The 26,937-nt window shown below is 31.6% G+C and overlaps 1 protein-coding gene across 1 annotated transcript in view; it reads left to right on the top strand.

Annotated features, from left to right (window-relative positions):
• Positions 1-26,553, top strand: part of LOC134716562 (adhesion G-protein coupled receptor V1-like) — a 107,400-nt gene extending 80,847 nt beyond the window's left edge. Inside the window, exons 76-103 of the mRNA XM_063579573.1 lie at positions 4,576-4,689; positions 5,419-5,600; positions 6,727-6,909; positions 7,077-7,238; positions 7,556-7,643; positions 8,028-8,177; positions 8,559-8,890; positions 9,294-9,446; positions 11,059-11,205; positions 12,627-12,772; positions 13,502-13,706; positions 13,966-14,072; positions 15,325-15,444; positions 16,317-16,424; positions 16,660-16,827; positions 17,308-17,394; positions 17,901-17,964; positions 18,410-18,490; positions 19,025-19,128; positions 19,424-19,628; positions 19,939-20,046; positions 20,850-20,990; positions 21,374-21,455; positions 21,688-21,802; positions 22,360-22,517; positions 23,438-23,559; positions 24,590-24,775; positions 25,530-26,553. Coding sequence (XP_063435643.1) covers positions 4,576-4,689; positions 5,419-5,600; positions 6,727-6,909; positions 7,077-7,238; positions 7,556-7,643; positions 8,028-8,177; positions 8,559-8,890; positions 9,294-9,446; positions 11,059-11,205; positions 12,627-12,772; positions 13,502-13,706; positions 13,966-14,072; positions 15,325-15,444; positions 16,317-16,424; positions 16,660-16,827; positions 17,308-17,394; positions 17,901-17,964; positions 18,410-18,490; positions 19,025-19,128; positions 19,424-19,628; positions 19,939-20,046; positions 20,850-20,990; positions 21,374-21,455; positions 21,688-21,802; positions 22,360-22,517; positions 23,438-23,559; positions 24,590-24,775; positions 25,530-25,808 — 4,097 coding nt within the window. The 3' untranslated portion in view covers positions 25,809-26,553. The remainder of the gene's footprint in view (positions 1-4,575; positions 4,690-5,418; positions 5,601-6,726; positions 6,910-7,076; positions 7,239-7,555; positions 7,644-8,027; positions 8,178-8,558; positions 8,891-9,293; positions 9,447-11,058; positions 11,206-12,626; positions 12,773-13,501; positions 13,707-13,965; positions 14,073-15,324; positions 15,445-16,316; positions 16,425-16,659; positions 16,828-17,307; positions 17,395-17,900; positions 17,965-18,409; positions 18,491-19,024; positions 19,129-19,423; positions 19,629-19,938; positions 20,047-20,849; positions 20,991-21,373; positions 21,456-21,687; positions 21,803-22,359; positions 22,518-23,437; positions 23,560-24,589; positions 24,776-25,529) is intronic.
• The last annotated feature ends 384 nt before the right edge of the window (positions 26,554-26,937 follow it).

Below are 26,937 nucleotides of genomic sequence, written 5' to 3'. Positions count from 1 at the left end.
ATTATGCCATCTACGGTGTTGTCCAAGAAGATAAAAAAAGAAATTTTTATAGATTGAAGAATCAAGTAAAAAAGAATAATTTTCCTATCAAAATCAATAACTGCAGTCATACATAAAATTTAATTCTACTTAATAATTATAAAAGCAAAAGTTATAACTGACAGGAAATTTGGGGTACATTCCACTGAAACAACACAAATATACTTCATACTTTGAACTATTTATATTTTGTGATATTTTTGCAAACAATGCATCTAGAAACTATAGTTATTTTGAAAGGAACACATAATTATAGCGAACCCTATTGAACCTTTCTATAGATTCACCTGCAAGTTACCTGTCCATTTAAACTTTTGGCAGTTCTATTGTCCCAGTCTATGGAAGGTGCGATACGATAAAAACTTTTCTTATATCAATGAGCGATATTGTCTTATATCAACGAGTTGCATTGTGGTAAATCTCAGACGAATGTTTACATTTTTATGAAGGAACGAAGATTTCTCGGTATAAAGTAATGATTCTTTTCTAAAAACAGGCTGACATTATAAAGACATACGTCTGCTGTATAATTTCCATGGATTATTTTAAGTGATACCAAACAAGGTGTATTTAAACGAGAAAATTGAATTGTTGAATAAATGAGACATAAATGCACGATTTATCATTTGTAGATGTACAAATTCAATTAATGTCATTTAGCAAATTATGTGGAATGCAATTGAGATGAATTCAATTGTTGGATAAGCCAAAATCGCCTATAAGTCAAAGATACTGCTATATTTTAAAATATCAATGCGATGTTTGTCTTATATCATAGCGATATTTTTTTAATATCAAAAATTTATGAATGCGATACTTTTCTAATATAACTGCTAAAGTTTTCTAATATAGAATTAATACGATGACACGTCACAATGCATGTCAAAAGAACCGCAAACATAATTCACAAACTTAGTTCATGTCCGGATTAATGTTTGAGGATCAATATCACTAAAATTTTGTATCTGCAACAAAATTAACGCTTACACGATCTTATCATTTTAAAAATGTTGCTTGACCCTATTGATATTTGAAAGTGTAAACAACCTGTTCAGTCTAATGTTTTCAATCACATGGTTTAACCGACTAATTCTGTTTGAAGTGATGATGTAATGGTGGAATTTAAATGCTGTTGTAAATAGACTACCAACCTATTAGATTCTAATATAGGTACAGTGGCCGATCAATGCATTTGAACTGGGACATATGGTTGGACCCCACCCTCTTATCCTAGGTTTGGAACCCCCTTTTGAAAACGGCTGGATCTGCCCTTGAGGTCACACTGCTATATTCTATCCACATGGGTAATATCGAAACAGACAAAAACTGGATATGTCAAAGCAACACGAAATGTCCCGTCTTAAAATGTTGAAAAATCTGCAATTTCAATAACAAATGTGGACACAAACATGATGGTAGTCTCACATGTCAAAAATAAGCTTAAAATTTAGAGGCCTATAGAAAAAGAGTCAGTATAACTGTGATTTTCAATAATTTTCGAAGTTGTTAACCCTTAATTTTGGCCAAAATTAGCGGAGCAAAACAATTTTAAATTTCATCTGCAAATCATCATAGTTAGCTCACATAAAAAAAAAATCAGTCCAATATCTGAAAGCATTGAGAAAAAAAGTCTGAGATTTTCAACAATTTACCAAAGTCCATAGCCCGTAATTTCGGCAAAAATTAGGCAAGCAGAACAAAACTTAAACTTGATCTGTAACTCATCATGGTTAACTCACATAACAAAAATCAGCCCAATATATGAAGGCGTTAAAAAAAACCTCCGTATAATGGTTTGTTACGGAATGACGGAATTTCAAAATGACGGAATGTCGAAATTACGGAATTTCAGAATGACGGAATTTCGGATTTTCAGAATTATAGAATTTAGAACAAGGGTAAAGCTATATGGCACCGACAACTTCGTTGCGGACCATACATATCATTACTTAAAAAAAAACATTCTTTCAAACAGTCCAATCCAATACAGCTCCAAATAACAATAAATATTCAAATGGTAAAATAAATATTCCAAACAAATTAAAATGTACAAATGCTGATGTTCCGAACTTTGAAAATACCAACTGAGTAGCCTCAGACTATAAACTGAACAACTTCAGATAAAAAGAAAATCAAAAATCTTGTCAAACAGAAAATGTATTTATTATTAACAAAGAAAAAATATTGAGAAGGAAAACAGTTCTTTTTTTTATATCTAAGACTTTCCCCGTTGGTAAATCGATAACACTATGAACATAATCAGCTCGCCGCCTGGACGCTCTTTTACATCGCGTTGACCGTGAGGGCATTCCGTTGCTTTGTTACCACAGAGATTTGACTTGCGTTTTTGACTAGTAATCGATCGTATAAATAACAATCCGTATCGCTTGTTATAAATTCTTTTCTTTAATGAATACTAAAAAAAAAATGTTTAGAAATCAAATGAATAAGATGTAAATGTCTGTTGACGTTAGAAATGTGTATATATTTTTTCTACATTTCTACATTTGGATCGTTCAGTGCTGTTTATTTGGTATTTTTATTGACGAAATCGTTCTTGTACCATCATAACTGTCGTTACCTTTAAAGTTTAGAAGTGTGTTTGTTCATATTGCACTTAACAAAAGATTCAGCACCCAAATGACATTTTGAAGGACAGGAAAGCAGATATTTATAAGGGGTTTATCTGATAGAAGATTTATAGATATATTAAGAAGATGGTGCATGAGTTCGAATGAGAGAACTTTCCATCAAAGTAATAGTTTGTTTTAAGTAAACCATTATAGATCAAAGTAGGGCCTTAAACACGGAGCCTTGACTCTCATCGAACACCACGCTATATAGGAACCAAAAAAATACTAGTGTTAAACCACTCAAACAGGAAAACCAACAGTCTAATTTGTATAAAAAAGGGAGATTCAAAAATGCACAGGCCAAATTTTGTCGAATCAATCTGAACGAGGACAGTATGATTCATCTTTGTCAAAAGTTTGTTTCATTGCTTTCAATAAAGAAAGTCTTCCATGCATGCGCTGCGAGCATATCTGATATATATTATTTCAGTGCGTTCATTATAAATTTGCTAAATGTTATATATATGTGAACAATGATTTTGATACTTAGCTATTTGATTACGACATTGTTTATTAAACCCCATCGGTACTGGCATTTTCAAATTTTGAAAATGGTGGTTTGAACCTGGTTATATTACGCAAAACCTGTCACATGTATGACAGTATCATCAGATTCTGTCATATTTATAACGATGCATGAACAAAACAGACATAATAGGTAAAATTGTCAAAATATGGATACAGCAGTCCAATATTAATACTAATAATTATTAATATCGATATTACAAAAACACCGCTATGATATTTTAAAAGTATCGCATTGATATCTTAAAAGTATCGCATTGATATTTTAAAAGTATCGCATTGATATTTTAAAAGTATCGCATTGTTTATTTATGTATATAAGAAAAACACAGCACTTCAAATTTTACACGGACATACACTTTAGCTTCTAACTAACTTCTGAATGTATATTGAGACTCAATTGTTGTTTATATTTGAACAATAAGTTTTAAAGTTAGTATTTTCTTAATTTTTCGTTGCCAAAAACAACATTTTCCGCATGGAATGTCTGCATATTTACAATTGATATTAGACAATATCGCTCATTGATATAAGAAAAGTTTTTATCGATACGCTTCTTCCATAGACTGTGTCCCATCTAACAAATACAACAGGTATTGTTCTCTGTATAGTTTATTCACCAGGACCTTTAAATTTCTTCTAAGAGAAATCTATCACTCATTGATTAATCTACCTGAGTAAAAAATTTATCTGCTAAATTAGATGGAAATAACATGTGTACTATTTATAAAAAAACTGTATATGAGTTTGAATGTATTATATTTTCAATCTGTTGAATTCACTGATTCAAACATTAATAAAAGTTGATTCCTAAAAAAAATTAACATTATTCCTATTTCCAAAAAAAAATTGATAAAAAACACCTAAAAATGTTGATGTTTACATATTAAGGCCTTCTTAAAAGTATTCTATAACTAAACAAAAACTAAAAAATGCAAATTTTCATACGAACAATACTTTTTATTTTAAAAACAAACTGTTTATTATTAAGTTATTATTTATTTTGAACATATTGAAAAAAATATTATAAATGTTTAATAAACACGAAATTACAGGCATTTTTTTTTATGTGAAACATGTAATTTCTATCAATTTAGCAGATAAATTTTTTACTAAGGTAGATTAATCAATGAGTGATATATTTCTCTTACAAGAAATTTAAAGGTCCTGGTGAATAAACTATACAGGGAACAATACCTGTTGTATTTGTTAGATGGGACAATAGAACTGCCAAAAGTTTAAATGGACAGGTAACTTGCAGGTGAATCTATGGAAAGGATCAATAGGGTGCGCAATTATACCTGACAATATTTGACAACTGCTTTATTAAGCTGAAGAATATTATTTTTATAATAACCCAACTTGTCTTCACATGTAGTGACAGAGCCACCAGCATTAAAGCCACTAGAAACAGAAGCCAAGATAACAGTGCCATCAGAAGCAGCTAATAGTGTGATTGGCTTCAGAGATTTATTGGCTGGTATAAATGAAGGTAGGCAAAACAATATATCTTTGTCAATTCTTTGTTAAAAAAACAACATCTGTTGTTGAGTATAGTCACATGATTTTTCCAAAATCAACTCAAGCATATACATGTATAATGATTGCTACAAAATCTTTCAGTAATTTTTTGACTCTACCATTCTACAGATTCACCAGGCGTTGGTTCACTTTTGTTGGTAAAAAATATTTTTATTATACAGGGAAGTAATGAAAAATATCAAACACATACTGAAATAAACAGAAGCACATACATTTCATGGTTATTATGAATTATATAAAACATTTCAGTTTTTTGTCATGTTCAATTCTGAAATTAAAAAAACCAACACATGATATCTGACAAAACATTATTCAATATTTGCTATAAATAAAAATGTGTTATCATTTTTTTAATGCTCAGTATAATCTTTTTTATAATAAGACTATGCTTGGTATAGTTTAGTCAATCCCAACCTGTGTATACTTGAAAAAATATCCCACTGATATCTTGTATAAGAGTATAGTAATACATTTTCTGCAACAATATAATCTATGTTAACTAGACACTCGTTTCATTTGATATAAAATTTAAGTTTCAAAGGTGTTTACCTTTAGTCATACTTTACTTTTGTATCTCATTGTTTTGTCGATTTTTTTTTTCTTTTTTCGATTATGCTTTCAATGTGGTCTTCTTAATCACTAATTATTTAGACTGTCATTTGCACATTTACATTTTCAGACACAAACACAGCCACAATGACCCTTCACAGGACTGGTACCTATGGACCTGTTAGCATTCCTTGGCAGATAGGATATCGTTCTGGCCAGGAACCAGGAAATGGTGTTTTAGGAAGCATAACTCCTCAGACAGGGACTGTCACTATACCCCATGGTGTAGACACTAAAGATTTCAGTGTTACTGTAAGTGTATAACTCAAGCATGGTTTGGTCACTTAGGTTCAGTTTTCAGTAAGTTTATAGCTCATTTTCTTTGTAAAATTCTCTGTCAGTTTTTCGTCTTTTTTTTTCTAAAGAAGAGCATAGTCTGAAAAGGGGCCATGGTGGCTGAGTGGTCTAAGTAGTTACTTGTGTGGTTGCACTCAACTCCAATCCTAATTGACTAGGATTGTCAGTTTTCCTAAGGAAGGTAGCTGGTTTTCTTGGGGCACTCTGGCTTCCTCCAACAATAAAAATGGCCACAATGATATAGCCCTAAAGTGGTGCTTAAAAGTGGTGATAAAACACACCAAAAAAATCAATCATAGTCGGAAATATTACTATTGTAATTTAGACATTATGGTGTCCATATATAATATTAGATTTTTATGTTTTCTGGTCTGTGCGTCCTTTTGTCTGTCTGTTTGTTAGTCCGTCCGTCCGTCCGTCTGTCCCGCTTCAGGTTAAAGTTTTTGGTCAAGGTAGTTTTTGATGAAGTTGAAGTCCAATCAACTTGAAACTTAGTACACATGTTCCTTATGATATGATCTCTCTAATTTAAAAGCCAAATTAAACTTTTGACCCCAATTTCACGGTCCACTGAACATAGAAAATGAAAGTGCATGTTTCAGGTTTAAGTTTTTGGTCAAGGTAGCTTTTGATGAAGTTGAAGTCCAATCAAATTGAAACTTAGTACACATGTTCCCTATGATATTATCTTTCTAATTTTAATGCCTAATTATATTTTTTTATCCAATTTCATGGTCCATTGAACATGGAAAATGATAGTGCGAGTGGGGTATCTGTGTACTTTGGACACATTCTTGTTTTAAAATGAACAAAAATGACAGATTAATTATTGCAATTTCAGGGAACTATACATACAGATATATGTATCAGGTATGAGAATGCTAGTTTTTGTTATTGTGATATGCATCCATTCACAGTATTTGCAATAATTTCTGAATTTACATTACTGTATGTTGAGCAAAGATGTGCTTAGCTGAAAAAGATCTAGAATTTCATCATGATGGAAACTTTAAAAAATATACTTTAGAATTTTAGCGTTTTCTTTGAAATATTCTGATTTTCTTCCATTAATTGTTTGCAGGTGACAGCTTTACCAGGAAGAGTGGAATATTTTGTGATACATTTACCTCACACCCCATCTACCACAGTATCAGGAGGAACTAAACTGGACCCTACCAAAACCACTGTACAGATAGAACCATATGGTGTAGTCAGATTTGCTGATAATTCTACCAATCCTTTAGTTTCTGAACTGACAGAAAAGGTATAGTTAAAAGCATGTACTTTGAGAGTGAGAAAAATACAAATATAGTTTTGGATCAAAGAATTGTGTAACATTGATTGCTTTTATGGCAGTAAATTTTATTGAACTTGGAGTCAAAAACTTTTTAACTGTATAAAAAAAAAATTGTTTTTATTGATACTTTGAAGGCATATTTATTGGTACAAAGAGTTTATGGTTCACAAGGTAAAATTGAGGTAACATACAGATCTCAAGGTGTCAGTGCTGACAGAGGCCTGGATTACATTACAACAGAGACCAATGCTATCATCATGGAACCAGGAGAAATATCAGCTCTCATCATGATACAGGTGGGTAACAGTTTAAACCTTAGAGAGTCCAGTTCAGTTGTGTTAAAGGAATTCATCACAGTAAAGAACATTTAAAAAAATTATGGAAATATAACAAATGACATCATTGATAATGATAGGCATGAGTTATCTCCCTTATACAAAATTTGCTACACTGCTAAGATTACTATCTTTTTCATCTTATTATCACTTTTTTTTTTAAGTCTAATGAATCTTCCTCTATAATAAGAGTACTTTATTACTGTAAATATTGAATAACAACATATTGTTAAACTTTTAAATGATTCCCAAATGAATGTTGTTCTTTTTTTTTTTAGGTTTTACAAGATAACCATCCAGAGGAGGAAGAAAGTTTTCACATTAACCTGACATATGTGGAAAAATATCCTACAGAATTAGTTCCAAGTAAATAAGTTTTTAATGTAATATGATTGACTGTACTAACTTAACTATATCAACAAGTTAAACAATGAACTAGCATGGAATAAAAATAATATTTCAGAAACAGATAATTGTTTCAAGAAACAAATGTTTTGGTTTTTTTCTTGAATTTGGACTGATTATACAAATATATAATTCTTTCCAATCATTGGGTTATATGTCAGAAAAGAATATTTGTTTTAAATGATTATGAGTCATGTGTTTTTCTGAACTGCTGTACATATAGTGTATTTTTTTTCAATTGACATATTGTGGTGTTGAATTGTTTTCTCATACATGTTTCTTCTACATGCCTTTTGTATATAGTATTTTGTTTATATGACAATGGTACATCACTTTTTTTTTTAGAAATTTCCCCTCGACTAAGCATACTACATGCCACATCACTAGTCCGGATAGAAGAAAGTAATGATCCGTACGGTATACTGAGTATAGAACCACTGACGATATCTGTAGAGGAGAAGTATACACAGATCCCCCTCACTATTCACAGGACAGGTATGTCAGATTTTATAACTTATATATTACTCTTATCCTGGATAATATTATAAGTGTTTTTCTAAATTTAAAAAAAATTCCTTGAAGATATTAGTGTAGCATTATGTGCCACTAGTGCAGATAATTGCTATGAGACACAATTGTTTTAAATTTGGATGAGTAGAAGTAATTTGTTTTTGGTTAATAAAAATCCTTACATATTTTTATGACAAATGATATTTTATGTAGTCATTCTTTAGATTTTTCACAACATGTTTTTGATATAAATGATGGCAACTGTAAAATGGCTTATATAATTTGCTATGGACAATGAAATGACTTTTATTTCAAATAATCCGTTAAAAGATAATGTTTTTAATATTTAAACTGATATTTGAATAGGTGGTGTATTTGGAACAATTAGTGTTGTGGTGAGATCTGTTGGTGGAGGTGAGGCGTGGACTTCCCAGATCGTGGCTCAATCATCTGACATAAACAATACCATAACACAAGCCCTTGGCAACAGGAACATTAACAACATAGCAACAGGTGGTCAGGATTATGAAGTCCTTGATACCAAGGTCACCTTCCAGCAGGGAGAAGTCAGTAAATCTGTTTCAGTGACAATACTAGCAGACAACACTGCAGAGCCTGATGAAACCATGATTATCTACCTTACACAGCCAACAGGTGGCGCTAGAATAGCATTGGGATCACCTGATGGTGGCAAGAAGGTAATATCAGATTTTTATGTCCAGGTCAGATATTAACACCATTCAGTTATAAAACAAAAACATTGTTAACTTTATATGCGTTGCAATGTTTTTAAGAAATATTTTTTATCAATTATTTCACAAATCTTAATGAGACAGCAACCTGACAAAACAAAAAAAGCTGAAGGTCAACATACATTCTTCAACAACAGAAGTGAACATTGCCTTAAATGTTGTGCATGAATATTAGACACTATCAACACAAAATACCAATTATTCATTATTATGGTGGAGTTTGATTTTACTTTTAAAGAATTATGTCCCTTTCTCATCTGAAAAATTGTAATTGGTGATATGTGGGAGTACCCCTGACCTTTTTAAAAACTCAATCTAGTTTTACTTTGTTATTGATTTTATATTTCAGGGTTTTGCTATAATAACTATTCTTCAGAATGACTTGTCCAATGGGATAATTGGATTTTCTGAAAGTTCTAAATCTGTAACAGTGAATGAAGACACAACACCAACATTTAGTCTCCAACTGTCACGGATCAATGCCTACTTTGGAGAAGTTGAGGTAAGATATAACAAAACAGTTAACCAAACGTTTTTAATGAAAATCATTGCAGTATTTTTATGCCCAACCTAGGGGCATTATGTCTTTTCGGTCTGTGTGTTCGTTCATTCTTCCATTTGTTCCACCATTACTTTGTCCCGCTTCAGGTTAAAGTTTTAGGTCAAGGTAGTTTTTGATGAAGTTGATGTCCAATCAACTTGAAACTTAGTACTCATGTTCCCTATGAATAGTTTTTTGCCCCACCTACGATAGTAGAGGGGCATTATGTCTTCTGGTCTGTACATCTGTCCATCTGTCCCTTCGTCCATTCGTCCCACTTCAGGTTAAAGTTTTGGAATAAGGTAGTTTTTTATGAAGTTGAAGTTCAATTAACTTGAAACTTAGTACACATTTTCCTTGTGATATGATCTTTTTAATTTAAATGCCAAATTAGAGTTTTTACCCAAATTTCAAGGTCCACTGAACATAGAAAATGATAGTGCTAGTGGGGCATCTGTGTACTGGGGACACACTCTTGTTTTTTTTCTAATTTTAATGCCAAATTAGAGTTTTGACCTCAATTTTACAGTCAACTTAAATTAGTGTTAGTTTGGCTTCCATGAACTATAGACACATTCTTGTTACTCTCTATTTTTAACTGTAAGAAACTTGTAGTCTCTTTCTGATTTAGCATCACCTGTATCGAAAGTCTCTATTGATGGAAATTATGTATTATCATATGCAGGTAATCTATTATTTTACATAAAATATCACAATATGAAAGCTTTTGATATAAAGATAATTATCCTGAACAGAATTTCAAAACTCCTTTTACTGTTCTATTTGTTTTTCACAGTTACGATATATCTGTCATACTAATTCTGATGAAGAAATATCAATCCCATAAATAGAACAGAGGGAATGGCCTTACAAAGTGATACTAGTGTCATTTATTGATATTTTCTATTTTCTTTCAAATTGTTTCAAAAAATGTATTCTACGTAATACAATTTGGATGTAACAATTTTTTCCATTGGCTAAAAGCTGCCTTCAAATCTGCAGTTGACCTGGCGTAACTAAGGAGGGACCTGCCATTTTGAATTGATGAATCAACAATTGTTCGATTACTACTATATAATTGAAAATAAAACAACACATACCTCGAATTTGCAGGTTTAATGTAATTTTATCCAAAATTTGAAGCGTACAGGTAACGTATTAACGTCCAGTTTGTAAGTTTTCATTTGTGTAACGTCACGTTTAGCCATGACGTCTTTGTGCCAAAATCATTCATGAAGTTGCGCAGATTTTTTTTATTTGACATATTTAGACATTTTTTCAAGTTTTATCGTATTTTTTCTTTTTGTAATGCATTAGAATCAGAATAACAGTACTGTAGTTGAAGAGTTGTCACCGTCAATTTTGATTTGACGGTCGCAAATCTCTGTTTTACTGTCTACACTACGCGTTGCCAGTAAAACTACATTTGCGACCGTCAAATCTACAATTGATGGTGGCAACTCTTCAACTACATTACTCTAATATTCCTTAATTATATCTACTTAATGATTCTGTATATATCTTAGACAAATAATCACATATCTGTTATCACATTGGTTGTGCTATTGACCAGGTATCATGGAAAGCTAAGGCCTCTCTTACCAGTACAGAGACTGAAGATGCAGTGTTAGGGAACCAGTTGATGAAGACAGCAGGGACAGCTGTATGTCCAGCTCAGGAATCATCATGTACATTTGAAGTATCATTGAAGGATGACCAGGTATGGCCATATTAAGTAAACACCAGGCTATAATTTTATACCCAAGATACATGTTTCATCCACAAAAGACAAGTCAGTGAAGCTCAAATCAAAAATGATTTGACCAAATCAAGTTCAAAGGTTGAGACAACCCAAATTCCGAAAAAATAGTTCTGTCCAATGGTTACAATTATTACCATAATGATTTCAGTGTGACCTGACATATAACAGAGTTGACATAAGACTATCATTGTCTATTGAATTAGCAATTCCTATCTTAATTAACCTGCATGATAGTTTTTTAATATTAATTGACTTTTTGGAACCACATAAGTTTGATCTTAAATAACAGACAGTCTTGTGTATTATAGGGTTATTGCATGAATATTGGGGAATATTGTCCCTCGTATAACATATATTACACTTGCAAGTTCGTGCAATATAAGATTCTACTTGGGACAATATTCATGCAATAATCCTATATTATTGCACACTAACTTTTGGTTACTTTCTGTGGGAAATATTATGTTGCTATACAATAATATGAGTTATCATATACTTTTTTTATTTTTTCATTTATCATATTTTATTGAAATCTGTACATTTGTTAGTTTTAAAACATCAAGTACCAGTACTATTATCATATACTTAGACTAAATAACATATAATTTTTACTGTATGATAATAGCATTAAATTAACGTATATTCCATATTTTTTCGAAATTGGTGCTTAGCGGGCTGATTTGAAAAGTTTATCACATGGTTCGATTGTTATCACATGCCTTTCCATAACGTTATCACATGGCATTCGGGTGACAATCGGCAAATTCCGGAAAATACACCTCAATGTTACGTTTTCAGTGAAAACTATTACAAAGTAGTGTACAAAACAATTATTTGAATACTACAAAGTATGTTATGTAAAATAATAATAAAAAAAAAAAACCCAAACAAATTATTAAATAACTGCATTTTTTTTTAAATTTCCCGGAAACATAATTTAGAAAGTTATTTTTAAAAAAGATGACTTTTCTAAACAATGTTCATTTTTCTTATGTATGTTGTTAAATTATTTTTTCGTCCATATTAAAATGGTTTTTTTTTTCTCTTTGTTGAGGCATATGATAGAAAGATTTCATATCGAATGTATCAAATTTTGGTTCCAACATTCGTGAACTTTTTACTCTTTCAACTTCTTTTGGGGAACCACGTAAAAGGATCAATATATGGACCTGTTTGATTTTCTCTACTGTTGAAGCATATGATAAAAATATCATAACATGCCATTTTTCATATCGCATGTATTATCAGCCCTCGGTCAATATCAGCCCTCGAGCCATGCGGCTTTTGGGCTGATATTGTACCTAGGGCTGATAATACGTGCGATATGAAAAATGCCATGTGATAATCTGATATTATTAAATAATTTGTATTTGTTACAGGAGCCAGAAGAGGAATTGAAGTTTATCATACAACTGACCAGTGCTGGTAAAGATGCTGAACTGGACTATAAAAGTATTACAGCTAACATAACAGTTCTTAGTAGTGACTATGTTAGAGGTTTACTACAGTTTACTGAGGACTCCAGGTCAGTACTATATCAATATTAGGTTTTAGTGCTGGTCTGCTAATAAGAACAGACCTTAGTGGTCACTGCATTAAATGCATACTGCAAAAGCTATTAATAGGGACAAGCTATATTTCTTGTAAAAATGATAAATTTTACATGGTAAATTTGTAAACCTTTATTGATTGTTATGAAACTTGCACAGAAGCTGATCTTCATATTAAAGGTTTATGTGTAACAAAAAATCCTGTATTGTAGTGATAAGTGGACTTACTTTTTACAGCCAATATTACTATTTTACAATAGCAGCGACTATCACAGGTTTGGCACAGACTTTTATTGTACCCTTTGCATTTTTTATGTCCCACATAGTGGCATTATGTTTTTTAGTCTGTGCTTCCGCCCATACTTTCGTAGGTCTGTCTATCCATCTGTCCTGCTTCATGTTAAAGGTTTTTGTCAAGGTAGTTTTTCATGATCGGGTTGTTGTCTCTTTGACACATTCCCCATTCCCATTCTCAATTTTATTTCATGATGTTGAAGTCCAATCAACTTGAGACTCTGTATACATGTTCCTTGTGATATGATTTTTCTGATTTTAATGCCAAATTAAAGTTTATCCATAACTTTACTATCAACTGATCATAGAAAACGATAGTGTGAGTTGGGCATTTGTATACTTGAACACATTATTGTTATTTTATATTTTGATCCCTAATTCACACAGTCACAAGATGATGCTTTTTTCAGATTTAAAGTAATACATAAAAATGAAGCAACTGTGACATTAAATGTAGAGAGGGTTAAAGGTCGTAACTATGACGTAGATGTTGGTTTTCAAACAGAACAAGTAACCAGTCAGATTACAATACAAGAGATAGATGTATACCCTGCATTGGAAAATTATGCCTTCAACCTAAAGACTGGTGTCTTATCATTTCTGAAAAATACTCAGGTAATATTTAAATCAAAATGAATGCATATTAGACACATTTAGATGTTTTTTTAAGCCATTTGATAAGTTTAAACTGCAAACTGTTTGATCCTCAATTTTTTTTTAATTATTAGGTAATAATGATCAATTGAAAACTTTTGCCAATGTTTTTTTCTTCAAGACAATCATTCGTACATTAAAGACACTGTCACACTTCATGTAATTTACAGTGTATTTCAAAACAATATTGTATTAAAATAAGAAAAATCTTTATTCACAGGAAATCAAACATTTAGATGTAAAGTTAACACCACAGAAAGCAAGTGAGGGTAATCCATATCCTAAACTGTTCAAAGTTCTATTGAAAAATCCTAACAATGGAGCAAGGTAAGGATATTCTAACATTGACGATATAAGAAGATGTAATATGATTTGCCAATGAGACAACTTTCAACCAGAAACCAAAGGAACAAGGAAGTAAACCAACCACTGTACAGCATAACATATAAGTTATAAAAGGCCTAAATTTGTAACAATTCAAAACAAGAAAACCTGTTTGGTATTATCATTCACATGGCATTAAGGGGAGACAACACAGTATCATGGGAGATAACTGTTGACATAAAAGTTAAACATGCAATAAGGGTAATGGCCTCAGAACACAATTATTCTCCCCCTTGGCTACAATGCATTTTTTTATTAAAGTCAAAGTGAATTAAAAAATTTGCACCGCCACAAACATGAAATAAATTTAACTGCTTATAGACCATTATTATTCCAATAAAATATGCTTGTCCCAGGAAAATTCATAAGTGCTTTATCTTTTGAGAGCCATATTGACATGCCAATGGTAGGATTTGAATCTTGAATAAATGACGAAGGCTAATTTCTACCCTACTTTCATTTTGGCCAAATCACTACTTTCACTTTCAACAATATTTTTTTTCCACATGTTCTACTTATTTCCATATATATGCAACTGTAAGGACCACTTAAACAGTAAACATTTCAAAGATAACAGTAGACAGAACACCTAGGAAGAAATACCCCATATAATAATTAGGAACTATATTCCTAGACCACGAACAAAGGGAATTAATTGTGATCTTAGGCCTAATGGGAGAAACTGCATGATAGTAATTTGGACAGATGTAATCAAAAAAAAAAATTTATTCATAAAGACTTTACAGTCTTCAAAAGTTGGCTAATCCATAACATATAAGTTATAAAAGCCCAGTTATGCCTAAATTTGGAACAATTCAACACAAGAAGACCTGTCTGGTATTATCATTATATTTGTATTAAGGGGAGACAACCCAGTATCATGGGAGATAACTGTTGACATAAAGTTAAATGTATGCAACTATGGTTATCAGGAGTAATAGCAATTTGCAGAGGTGTTATTAAAAAAAGCATGCACCTTTTAATTATAAAGACTTTTATATTATGATTCGCACGGTATTAAATGCAGAGTTTCAATGAAAATTACTTTTAACATGAAAATAAATGTTAATGTACCATTTTCCCCAGTCTTGTTTGTCAATTATTAGTTTGATCATAGATGTAATACCCATTACATCTATGGTTTGATTTAATTCGCTTAAAGTATTGATTATATACATTTATTTTTCATTTCTAGTGTTCATCCAGATACATCTTTCTCTAAAGCTAGCATTCTTATTGTTGAGGAATCTAATATAGAGATCTGGAAATCTGTGATCAACCAAGGCTCAGTAAAGAATAATACTGATATACTCAAGTAGGTATTACTTTGTCAATGTTTGCATAAAATATTTTAGCCCAGTTCAATCTTATTTGCACTAAATGAAAGCTTTTGAGAGTTATAAACATAGAAAAGTAAGATTATAGAAAAAGCATGCATTGGTGGTCTTCAGCTGTTTGTTATGCTATTTGGTCAGGTTGTTGTCTTTTTAACACTGTCCTCATTCTCCATTTTATACTTATATGACATATTTATAGTTAGAGCATGCAGTAATTTAATAAAAGAATAGAAAATTTACAATGACACACGACACAGCAATATAAATAATAATTAAGCATTGAATGCTTCTTTTTGTAAATTTATTGGGTGGTAAAAGCGTTGACCGAAGTACATTTTGTATGAAGCGCAGAAGCGCTTCATTCTAAAAATGTACGCACGGTCAACGCTTTTACCACCCTATAAAGTTTCAAAAAGAAGTATTCAATACTTATAATTACATTTTTTTAGCTAAAATCATGAAAACACGATTTTTATCCAGTTTTATTTAATTCACCTGTGCACTTTTTTGTGGGATCTCGTGTCATCATGCATGATAAATGTTATTGTCTGATGCAATTGTTTACGGAATAACATGTTAGCCAATCAGAATAACGTATTATAATGAAACTTACATCTAATGTAATTATTAAGCATACAACTTTATATATACAGCAACAGAATAGACAGTTCTTAAAGGGCATACAACATTTAAAATAAGCATTATAAAATTTGCAAATCTGGTAACAAATAAATATAGGTTTAAACTGAATACATTGTACCAAATAAAACACAACGATAATAATTCTGATGAAAGATTGAAATAAATTAATAAATATACCCGGTATTCATTTTATTTCATTACATTTCAGAACACTGGTGAAACTAGATCTAATAGTAAAGGATGATCTTGATAACACAGAACTGACATTGGTCGAAAAAATTCTGGAAAATATTTTGGATGAGGGACAAATAAGAGAGTAAGTAGATTTTAAGATTATTTTTTTTTAGTGTTATTTGTATTGGAAGTTAGAGAATGTACTGTTTTCTAAGATGTTAAATTCACTCCCAAAAGTTAAAGAATACTGAATATAGCAAATTATATCCACTTCTTCTGTTCGGTTGTGTAAATTTCATTGATAATTACAGTGTATTTGAAGGAGTTCTATAGTAAGACATCTCTCAATATTCTGTTTTATTTTTATTTTATTCCAGATTGCCTGAAGAGATTTTAAATGGATTACTTAACATTTTATGTGGAATGTTAAAACCTAGCAGAAGAGATGCTACTAAAGGGAGGTCATCACTTGGATTATTAATGGAAAAGTTAGCATATTGTAAACTGACTGGAAAACCTTGTTCTACTCCAGAATATCCTACTATGTAAGTCATGTGACATCAAGACGATTTTAAAGTACATTTTGTATTGAGTCATGTGACATCAAGACGATTTGAATGTACATTTTGTATTGTAATTCGAAAAAGATGATAAGAGTTTTGAATCATAGTCATTATGAAAAAGAAAAGACAATTTGGAGAGGTAGGCTGTACATCACTGAGACAGCAACCCAATGACAAGAAAGCATAACTAGAGACATCTAGATGTCAACACATGGGTCAATATGCATAATTAAGTTTAGGCATGTCATTATGGTTGCTGTTGGGTTTTTTTAATTGCTATGTCCATATTGTAAACTTGGATATGTATAATGGCTGGTTTCCAACTGAAACATTTTCACATATGTGGTTAAAATTTTTGAATACAAAGTGTAATTAGATTTTTCAAATTTCAGATACCACTAAACTTGAGTGATGGTAAAATAATCAAAACAAAAATCCCTCTTTAAATAAAATGTTTTCTAGGTCAACACTACAGTATTGCTTGTACGCCAAAATCTCAGCAGCAAGATGGCCAATGCAGAAAATACAGAACTATAAGTACCAAGCACAGTAAGTAGGTGTAAAATAAGTCAGAATGTTTTCAAAATATCATGATCTCTTAAAGTAGAAACAAACTCAAATATAATCACTAAAATATGTGTGTTTAGGTAAGGTACTGGCTATTATATAAAAGTTCATCAAAATTTGAGACCATGTGTGCCAGACCCTATTAGAATTTCTTTGGTGGTTACAGAAAATTGCTCTTAATAATAATGGTCAAGTTCTGACCCAAGACCTTTAAAATTGTTCAAAACCTTACTGTAAAGATTTCTTTAATTTGCTGCTCAAAATGTTTATGACCAGGTGACCTGAGGCAATTTATAAAGGGACCTCTTCACCTAAGGCTGATACCTGACTGGAGCCTCATAATGTGTATCAAGCAAATTTCATTTTCCTTGTATGAACTGGATTTCACAGTATTCTGCATATTGCAGAGTTTACAAACCTCACATATATCATAGTATTGATTTTAAGATGAAGAAAAATAAAACCTATATTTATTGTTGTCTTTTCAGGCGAGACGATTCCTTTACAATACCAGACGAAATAGATGATCCTCCAGCCAATCAAGTAGACACTGTAAGTATACATACCAAGGTTCCTTGTTGAAGGCTGCACTTTGACCTATGATGGTTTACTATTACAAAGTGTGACTTGGATGGAGAGTTGTCTCATTGGCACTCATACCACATCTTTTTGTATCTATTGGTTTATTGATATATATGGTACAGATACTTATCTATGTCATTTATCATTTGGCATTTTACTATTGTGTTATTGTACTGTACCCTGTATTGCGAAATGGATAAATAGACACTGTTGAACTAAATGAATTACTGTAATTCATTTGGACCATGATTTAGATAAATACTAAGGTCTTGTTTTGAGTATACTTAAGATTTTTAAAAAATGTGCATTCTTTTTTCTTGATTTTTTACTTCAGATTGGTATTATCCATTGATTATGGGACTATGCACAAATAGAAATATATGTTACATTGTTAAAATATTTGATGTATTTTCAGTGTGTAGATTTCCATATGATAGAGTATAGCAGTGAGCTATGGTTTATGACAAATGATCAGCCACAGTTACTGAGTAATAAGGTGAGTTACTTTAAAAGAGGAAGGGAGAAACATTTGTCCCATTTGCGGTAACCTAAAAATTATCTACATGAAAAATCATTGCCATTCCAGAAAAAAGTAGCTGTTAATTTGTATTTTATTTTCATTGGAGATAATCTTTGTACTGTAGTTTGCATTTGTACTACATCATACATGTTTTATTAAGTATCTTATTATTTTAAATAATCTCTAAAATACCAATTTGAACAATCTACACCAAACCAACCTTGAGAAATGTCCACTAAAATGCTTTAAAAGTTTTTGTTCATTTTTTATATAAATAAGGCCATTAGTTTTCTTGTTTGAATTGTTTTACATTGTCTTATCAGGGCCTTTTTCAGCTGGCTATGCAGTATGGGCTTTGCTCATTGTTTAAGGCAGTACAGTGACCTATAGTTGTTAATGTCTGTGTCATTTTGGTCTCTTCTGGACAGTTGTCTCATTGGCAATCATACCACATCTTCTTTTTTTATATAAAAAGGTTGTTTGAAAAAAAAAACTTGTTTATTTTTTCAGATAATTAATTTTGGTATAAAAGGCAGACCGTCTGCGTACACTAACAGGCCAGCAGTATATCAGATACATACACCAGACAGTAGGATTGCTACAAACCAGGCAGAGTAAGTGTCGGATAATGTAGTTTACCTTTATATGTACTTGGTATTAATGTCAAAATAAAAACTATTTTTACACTAAAAGACAACTAAAATGCACACAAATGCATATATCTTCAATATTTTATTTTACTTGTCTATGTTTGTTGTCCTATACTATAGCCATAAAGCTACAGGTTCATCCAGAAATACTTTGGACTATATTGATATCAAATTGCTTCTCATTCAATGTAGAATACCTGTATTTCTTTTTTGTCCAGTTTTAGAGTTATTATTGTATTGTAATTTGTCCAATTTTCAGATGTGTATTTTATGACTATGGAAGTAAAGATTGGGTCAATCCATCAGGATGGTGTCAAGTGACCAATGACCTTTCAACAGGTCAGGATGATTATGTGGATTGTTCGTGTAAACATCTGACACACTATGCTGTCAAGGCAACAGCCTTAGATGCTGGAATTGTGGGATATTCATCCTGGTTCTTTGTTGCCTGCTTCTTTTGTATGGTAAGATTTAAATCCAAAAACTATAAAACTTTTAACAAATATCTGCCAAAGACATATGAGTTAAATGATGAAGGGTTATTGTAATTTCAATGTTTGAAAAGTTATATATATATTTGCGAGGAATAAAAGTGATCAAAAGATTACCAATATTAAAAACAAAATACTTACAACACAATGTCTGTCATTATATATGTATTATAAAACTTTGTTTGTAATAAAATAGTAATGTACCATGCATTTACACAAAACTTTAAAAAAAAAAGATGCAACGATAACAAATGAATAATAAAGTATATATATTTCATTACAGGTTAGCATGGCATTGGCTATATTAGTTCACCACATATGTTCGATGTTACATGCAATGTTCTCAGCCAATTTACTCATGCATATGTGTTTTGCTTGTTTTGCAACACAGGTAAGTAACTACGTGCATACTATATTTAAGTTTTTTTTTTACTGCATTGACATTGGGTCATTTAAGAGAAGAAAATTTTATACAATGCTATCCAAAATTAAAATGCAAGTTTTAATTCTTGCAAATCTTATCCTGTTGCATTTTTAAAATGATAAAAAAATCTAAAAATAAATCTGATACAGTAAATTCTTTTAGTTCAAAAGCAAACTTTATTTTTGTTGTAAAAGACAGCCTATTGGTAATTTTATCAGTTTAAGGTCATTTAGGATTTAGACCGATTTAGACATCATTTTCCCTGAAGACTGTGACTCTCTCTGGTTACTCTGGATTCTTGACTGAATACAACATGGGTCTCATTGGGGTCTAAGTTTGAAGCGGGATTGCCAAATTTTTTGTAAGCGTGACACGTGAAAGTCAAGTTATTGTGTCGTGAAAACAGGAAATGAGGTCTAGCAGGACCCGGGAAATGACAAAAAAATGAGAATTGCTTATGTATATAGTGTAAGCAGGATACGAGAATCTGACAAAACAGTATGCGGGATCCAGGATCAGAACCCCCCAATGAGACCCCCTACAACTTGGACACCATAGATGCTGAAAGTGGACTTAAACACCAACACACACACACACACACTTAATGATTTCTAGACTTCTTTTAGCTTTTTTACATAGTTTTGCTGTTTTTATTTTAGTTGTGTTACATAGTACCAGCCTATGGTAGTCCCACTGAAATACTGATTTACAACAAGATAGAAAGTAATTATAGATGTATTGTGATGGGACTGTTTCTATTTTTATTTTAGCTGTGTTACATAGTATCAGCCTATGGAAGTCCCACTGAGATATTGATATACAATAAGATAGAGAGTAACTATAGGTGTATTGTGATGGGATTGTTTCTACATTATTTCTTTCTGACACAGTTTACATGGATATTAGCTCAGGTAACTAAATGGAGTGCTGCGATGGCTGATCATATAAATTTACTTTTGCTTTTCCTCACAAGTCAAAGAATAAAAGCTCATTTCGCTCATACCCCACAGTCAGATACATTTTATCAAACTTCTGTTCCACTGTGTCCTAATTTTATTTATATAAGTAATCAAAAAAAGCCATTAATCAAATATTTATGAAATTAAAATGATAATATTTTTTTGTCATAATTTGATAAAAAAACAAAAAAACAATGGAAAATTACATTCTTATTTGATTGTGACTACACAACATTTTTAATTTCTGGTAAAAAAAAAATGTTTTTTCATGAATGCATCTGAATTACTTTTGTTTTTTTTCAAACTATAAGGAATGCAGTTGTTCTTTTTTTCAGGCAATCAATTATTGGAAAATCTTGGTAATGAACGATGAACATACAGACAGGAAATATGTTTTCTTCTTTCTCATAGGCTGGGGTTAGTACATCTCTTGCTTTTAATAGCTAATCTATGTACTGTAGATTCATTATTTTTTCTGGTATTCCAATTTTTCATGATTTCATGGATAAATTCCCTACTTTAATATTCAATGAAGTACACATTTTATTTAGGCTTGTATGCTGAAAATATTGAAACATTGTGGTACTTTAGAAATAAATTTGTTGTTACTTTCATGAATGATCTCCTTAAGATAACACTTTTTTTCCAGGAAGTCCTGCTGTAATTCTCGCCATATTTTATACAGTCACGTATAACTTATATAAATATGTGTATGACCTACCAGTGGATCATATCTATGGTGACGTCAACAATAATGGACAAATGTAAGTGCAGCAACTCATTAATTAGAGATGTCACATAAAGTTCATTTGAAAATTATCACTGAAATCTTGCATTTTAAAGAATTTTGGAGTTTTGACTCAGACATAAAATGATCATGTTATAATAACCATTAAGCAAGTGGGTCTCATTGGGGTCTAAGTGTGACGCGGGATTGCCGATTTTTTGTAAGCGTGACACGTGAAAGTCAAATTGTTGTGGCGTAAAAATGGGAAATGAGGTCTTGCGGGACCCGGGAAATGACAAAAAAATTAGAATTGCTTACATACATAGTGGAAGCGGGATACGTGAATCTGACAAAACAGTAAACGGGATCCATGATTGGAACCCCCAAATGAGACCTCCAAGCAAGGGGAACATATATTTTTTGTCAACAATGAATAAAAATTGCCATTTCAATTTTTTTCTGGGCCATAATTGACCTGTTTTTAAATCTTATTGAAGTTTTAAAAAATTAGATACCTTGATAAACAACAATTGATTCTGAGAAAAGGTTTTATCTTCCTAGCAATAAATATGTATCTGATGATTTACCTTGTAGATGTTTTATTGTGAATGCCTATGCTGGTTTAGGAGGTATAATAGTACCTGTTCTCCTTATGCTCATTATGGTTGGTATAATATTTATGAAGGCATTCCAAGTGACACCACAATGGCAGGCTTATGATGACATTTATAGAGGCAGATATAATATAAATGGTAAGTAAGATTTTTTTAAGGAACACAAGCATGGACATATAGAAGAAAAAATATGAAAATTAGAAGATGTGTTTTGATTGTCAATGAGAAACTTTCCACTAGAGACCACATGACATAGAATTTACCAACTACAGATCACCAATAGTACAACCATCATCAATGAGCAAAACCAATACAAAATTGTCTGCTACTAAATGCTCCAAAATGACAAATGTGAAACACTGCAAACAAAAACTAATGTTCTTTTGTAGTTCTAAAGTTTAAATTACAGTTTTACAGAAATTATAATCTTTTCAGTGCATTTCTAATTGTAGAATGACATTTCATTTGTTTTGTATGAGTATCATCATTTAATTCAGTAACAAGAGAGAGGTAAAGCTACCAATAGAATATTCAAACTGATCAGTCAAAAGGGAACTGACAAAGTTATCGCAAAAATTGATAAAGAACAGCATACAAATCACAACATAGAAAACTAAAGAATGAGCTACACAAACCCCCCCCCCCCAAAAAAAAATCCTGGGGTAATCAGCAGATACTAGGATTTACAGTCATGCCCTATGCCTATATCACCCTGCTTAGTCCTTCCGTAATTCTCGTATCACAGCTTTGAAATGTGATCCACGTCAAATGTTTAAGGAGACGTTATATAGCTTGCTTTCGTCAAGCGTAGATCTATCTTATGGAGGGAGAAATTATCAGTAGTAAATAGGCTTTTCTTTGAATAAATATCGTAAAATATAAGCCCCTCGACACAATGTGAAACTCTTAAGCTTGTTTGCTGCACTCACTCGCCACAACAATGTTTTTTTTTTTTTACATACTCAGCTTTAACATCAAAATGTACAAAACATTTGAAAGATATGACATTTAAATTTGAAATTTTATTAATGTATAAAGATAATTGTTGTACATTTCAGAGATACGTACTCTGATGTCATTCTGGGGAGTGATAACATTGACTTGGTTCTGGGGTGGATTACACCTAGCCTATGGACAGCTATGGATGCTTATTCTCTTCTGTATCTTCAACATCATACAGGTTAGTTTTACTATAATCACAAGGACTGCTTTTAAGCTCACCTGGCCCAAAGGGCCAAGGAAGCTTTTCTCATCACTTGACGTCTGTTGTCCGTCGTCCATCATTAACTTTTACAAAAAGCTTCTTCTCTGAAACTACTGAGCCAAATTTAACCAAACTTGGCCAGAATCATTAATGGGGTATCTAGTTTTGAAAAAGTGTTTGATGACCCTGCCAACCAACCAAGATGGCCACCATGACTAAAAATAGAACATAGGGGTAAAATGTAGATTTTTGCTTATATCTCTAAAACCAAACCATTTAGAGAAAATTTGACATGGGGGAAAATTGTTTATCAGGTCAAGATCTATCTGCTCAGAAATTTTCTGAGCTTGACGTACAAAAAAGGTCCACATGATCAAAATGGTAAATTGACCCCTTAAGAAGTTATTGCCCTTTATAGTCAATTTCAAACAAATTTCATAAATTTTTACAAAATATTTTCCACTGTTACTACTGGGCCAACTTCATTATAGATAATTGTAAGCAGCAAGAATGTTTAGTAAAGTAAGATCTACAAACACATCACCATCACCAAAACACACTTTTGTCATGAATCTATCTGTGTCCTTTGTTTTCAAAATATGCACATAGACCAAGGTGATTGACACAGGCTCTTTAGAGCCTTTAGTTTCAATCCAAATTTGGAATAAAGTATTTTAAAGATTTTATTATTGGAATGAGGTTAATTCCTATTGACAAACATATTTAAGAAACTAAGGTGAAAGGGTGAGTAAAAAAGTTTTCTGGTCTATGAGCATACATTGTGAATTATTTTGTAGGTGTTTTTTACAATATTCAGTCGTATTGCAACGTATCTTGGTACATCTGTGATCTTTTATACTGAAGTCTTATTTATTTATGTTTCAGCGCCTTCACTTTTATTTTATACTACCAGAAAAAATAAAAATTTTAAAAATAGAATAATTTTCATTCTGTTTTAATTTTAGTGTATTAAGTATAAATATTTCAACTTTTCAAATTATTTTAGGGTGTAATGGCTTTAGTTTTGTACACTATTCTCCGTAACCCCTGGATACAGAAATGTTTTGGACCACAAAAATCTGCTTATCCAGTGACCTCTGGTGGAGATGGCTTGCCTATACCATCACATCATGCAAACAACATTTTAGACATTGGCAGTCTGAAAGGATCCAGAGCCTCTGTACTTAATGAGGTCAGTATATACCATAAACTATATCAGACTGTATGAGAGCTAAATTAAACTATGCTTATCATTACATTGGTTGCAATCAATTACATTGATTTCTCAGTTAGATGAAAACCGATAATTTCACATGTGAAACAAACATGGGTATTTCACTCTCTGACGTCATACAACAATGATAATTACCTCATGCGCTAAAAACATTCTTGAATTAATGTGTTGTTCGTTGACTTGTTGAATATTTCTCTCTATTTGGATTCTTCAATTAGTTATTCTATAAATCACTAGAGTATTTAGTTGTAATTGTCATTCAGATCTGTGGCATTTTTATGCCCCACCTACAATATTATGCCCCACCTATGATAGAAGGTGCGTCCATTCGTCCGTCCGCCTGTCCCGCTCCAGGTTAAATTTTTGGTCAAGGTAGTTTTTGATGAAGTTGAAGTCCAATCAACTTCAAACTTTGTACACATGTTCCCTATGATATGATCTTTCTAATTTTAATGCCAAATTAGAGTTTTGACCCCAATTTCACTGTCCACTGAACATGGAAAATGATAGTGGGAGTGGGGCATTCGTGTACTGAGGACACATTCTTGTTTGTAATCTTTTCAACCTTGTGCTGTATATTCAGATATTTCATGAATATTTTTTTGCATTTTTTAATAATTGAGAAAAATTAATCATTGCTATATAAGGAACTTTCCTACAAATGAATGAGTTTATAAAAAGTAACATATGTTTTGGCTGACATTTTTTTCAGAGCTGGGAAAAAGATTCCATAAACACAAAGAGCACAATGAAAGTCAAGCGTACCCTTCCATTCAACCGTAACATATACGTCACACCACCAGTTCTTATTCCGTCAATAACAGATGATAACCAGGATGAAGATTTAGACGAACTGTTGTTTGCACTGAAAAATGATAATTTTATTCCTAGTGAAACATCTAGCATAGCTTCAGGGAAAACATCAGACATTTCAAGCAAAGTTGACAAATATGAATTGAGGAGAATTTCTATAGCCGATACACATTTATAGTTTATAGTTATCAGTATATTATTTTACAAAAAAATTCTCACTAGGTGTTGTATTGATCAAATTTTCCGTGAGATATATATTAACTCTTATAAATTGGGTTTCTATCAATTTTTCAATCAAATTGAATAAATTTATAATGTGCAATTATCTGTACTTAAGACAAATAGATGTTGCTAGTTTAGGAATCTTTTTATTTTTACAAAAATCTGACTTAAAGATGTTTTGTTAAGGGACGACATCAAAAGTTCAATGTAGGATAAAAAAACTTAATTCACATAGTTTTTTTCGCTGATTCGCTGACCCCCTACCCCCCTTCTTAACTTAATTTGGGAAAAATTGATTTATCTATATGGATATATGTTAAATCGATTTTAGATTAACAAAACTTGAAGCAATGTTGACCCCCACCCCCAAACTATTTGATTTAAGTTTTTTATCCTACATGGATCTTTTGATGTCGTCCCTAACTTAACAAAAAAAACTTATTGTATAATTCATTTGTGCCATTATATTTATAATACATAAGATGTCAGCAATATTTCATTTATATACATGTATTTATCCATTTGTTTATATTATATTTTATGAAATCTAGTCATATTTTCTGTGATATTTATTTTATTTTGTCATTGTTTTATCTCAATGTTAGTCATATATTTTTAACTCATTCATGCAATCAAAATCTGTGCAATCACATCATATTATATAGTTAAATGTTTAAGTAAATAAATGTTTTTATACCTTATGATAATAGTTTTTCTTGAGCAACATTTTGTTTCTTAGTAAAGACTTTGCTTAATGTGTTGTCTCCCCTCAATTCAATGTTCAGAGACATAATTTTCTTGTTTATCAGTTGGTCTGTCTGTCTTTTTGTCACTGAAACTTGTCATCAAACAATCTAGTGTATATAAGGGCTGAGATCTCATAAACATGTTTAACCCCACCGCATTTTTGCGCCTGTCCCAAGTCAGGAGCCTCTGGTCTTTGTTAGTCTTGTATTATTTTAATTTTAGTTTCTTGTGTACAATTTGGAAATTAGTATGGCGTTCATTATTACTGAACTAGTATTTATTTGTTTAGGGGCCAGCTAAAGGACGCCTCCAGGTGCGGGAATTTCTCGTTACATTAA

Source organism: Mytilus trossulus, chromosome 4 (assembly GCF_036588685.1).
Source record: "Mytilus trossulus isolate FHL-02 chromosome 4, PNRI_Mtr1.1.1.hap1, whole genome shotgun sequence".
In the NCBI taxonomy this organism is placed as follows: domain Eukaryota; kingdom Metazoa; phylum Mollusca; class Bivalvia; order Mytilida; family Mytilidae; genus Mytilus; species Mytilus trossulus.
Note: the sequence above shows the minus strand (reverse complement) of the source record. Positions and strands in the feature narration are given on the sequence as shown.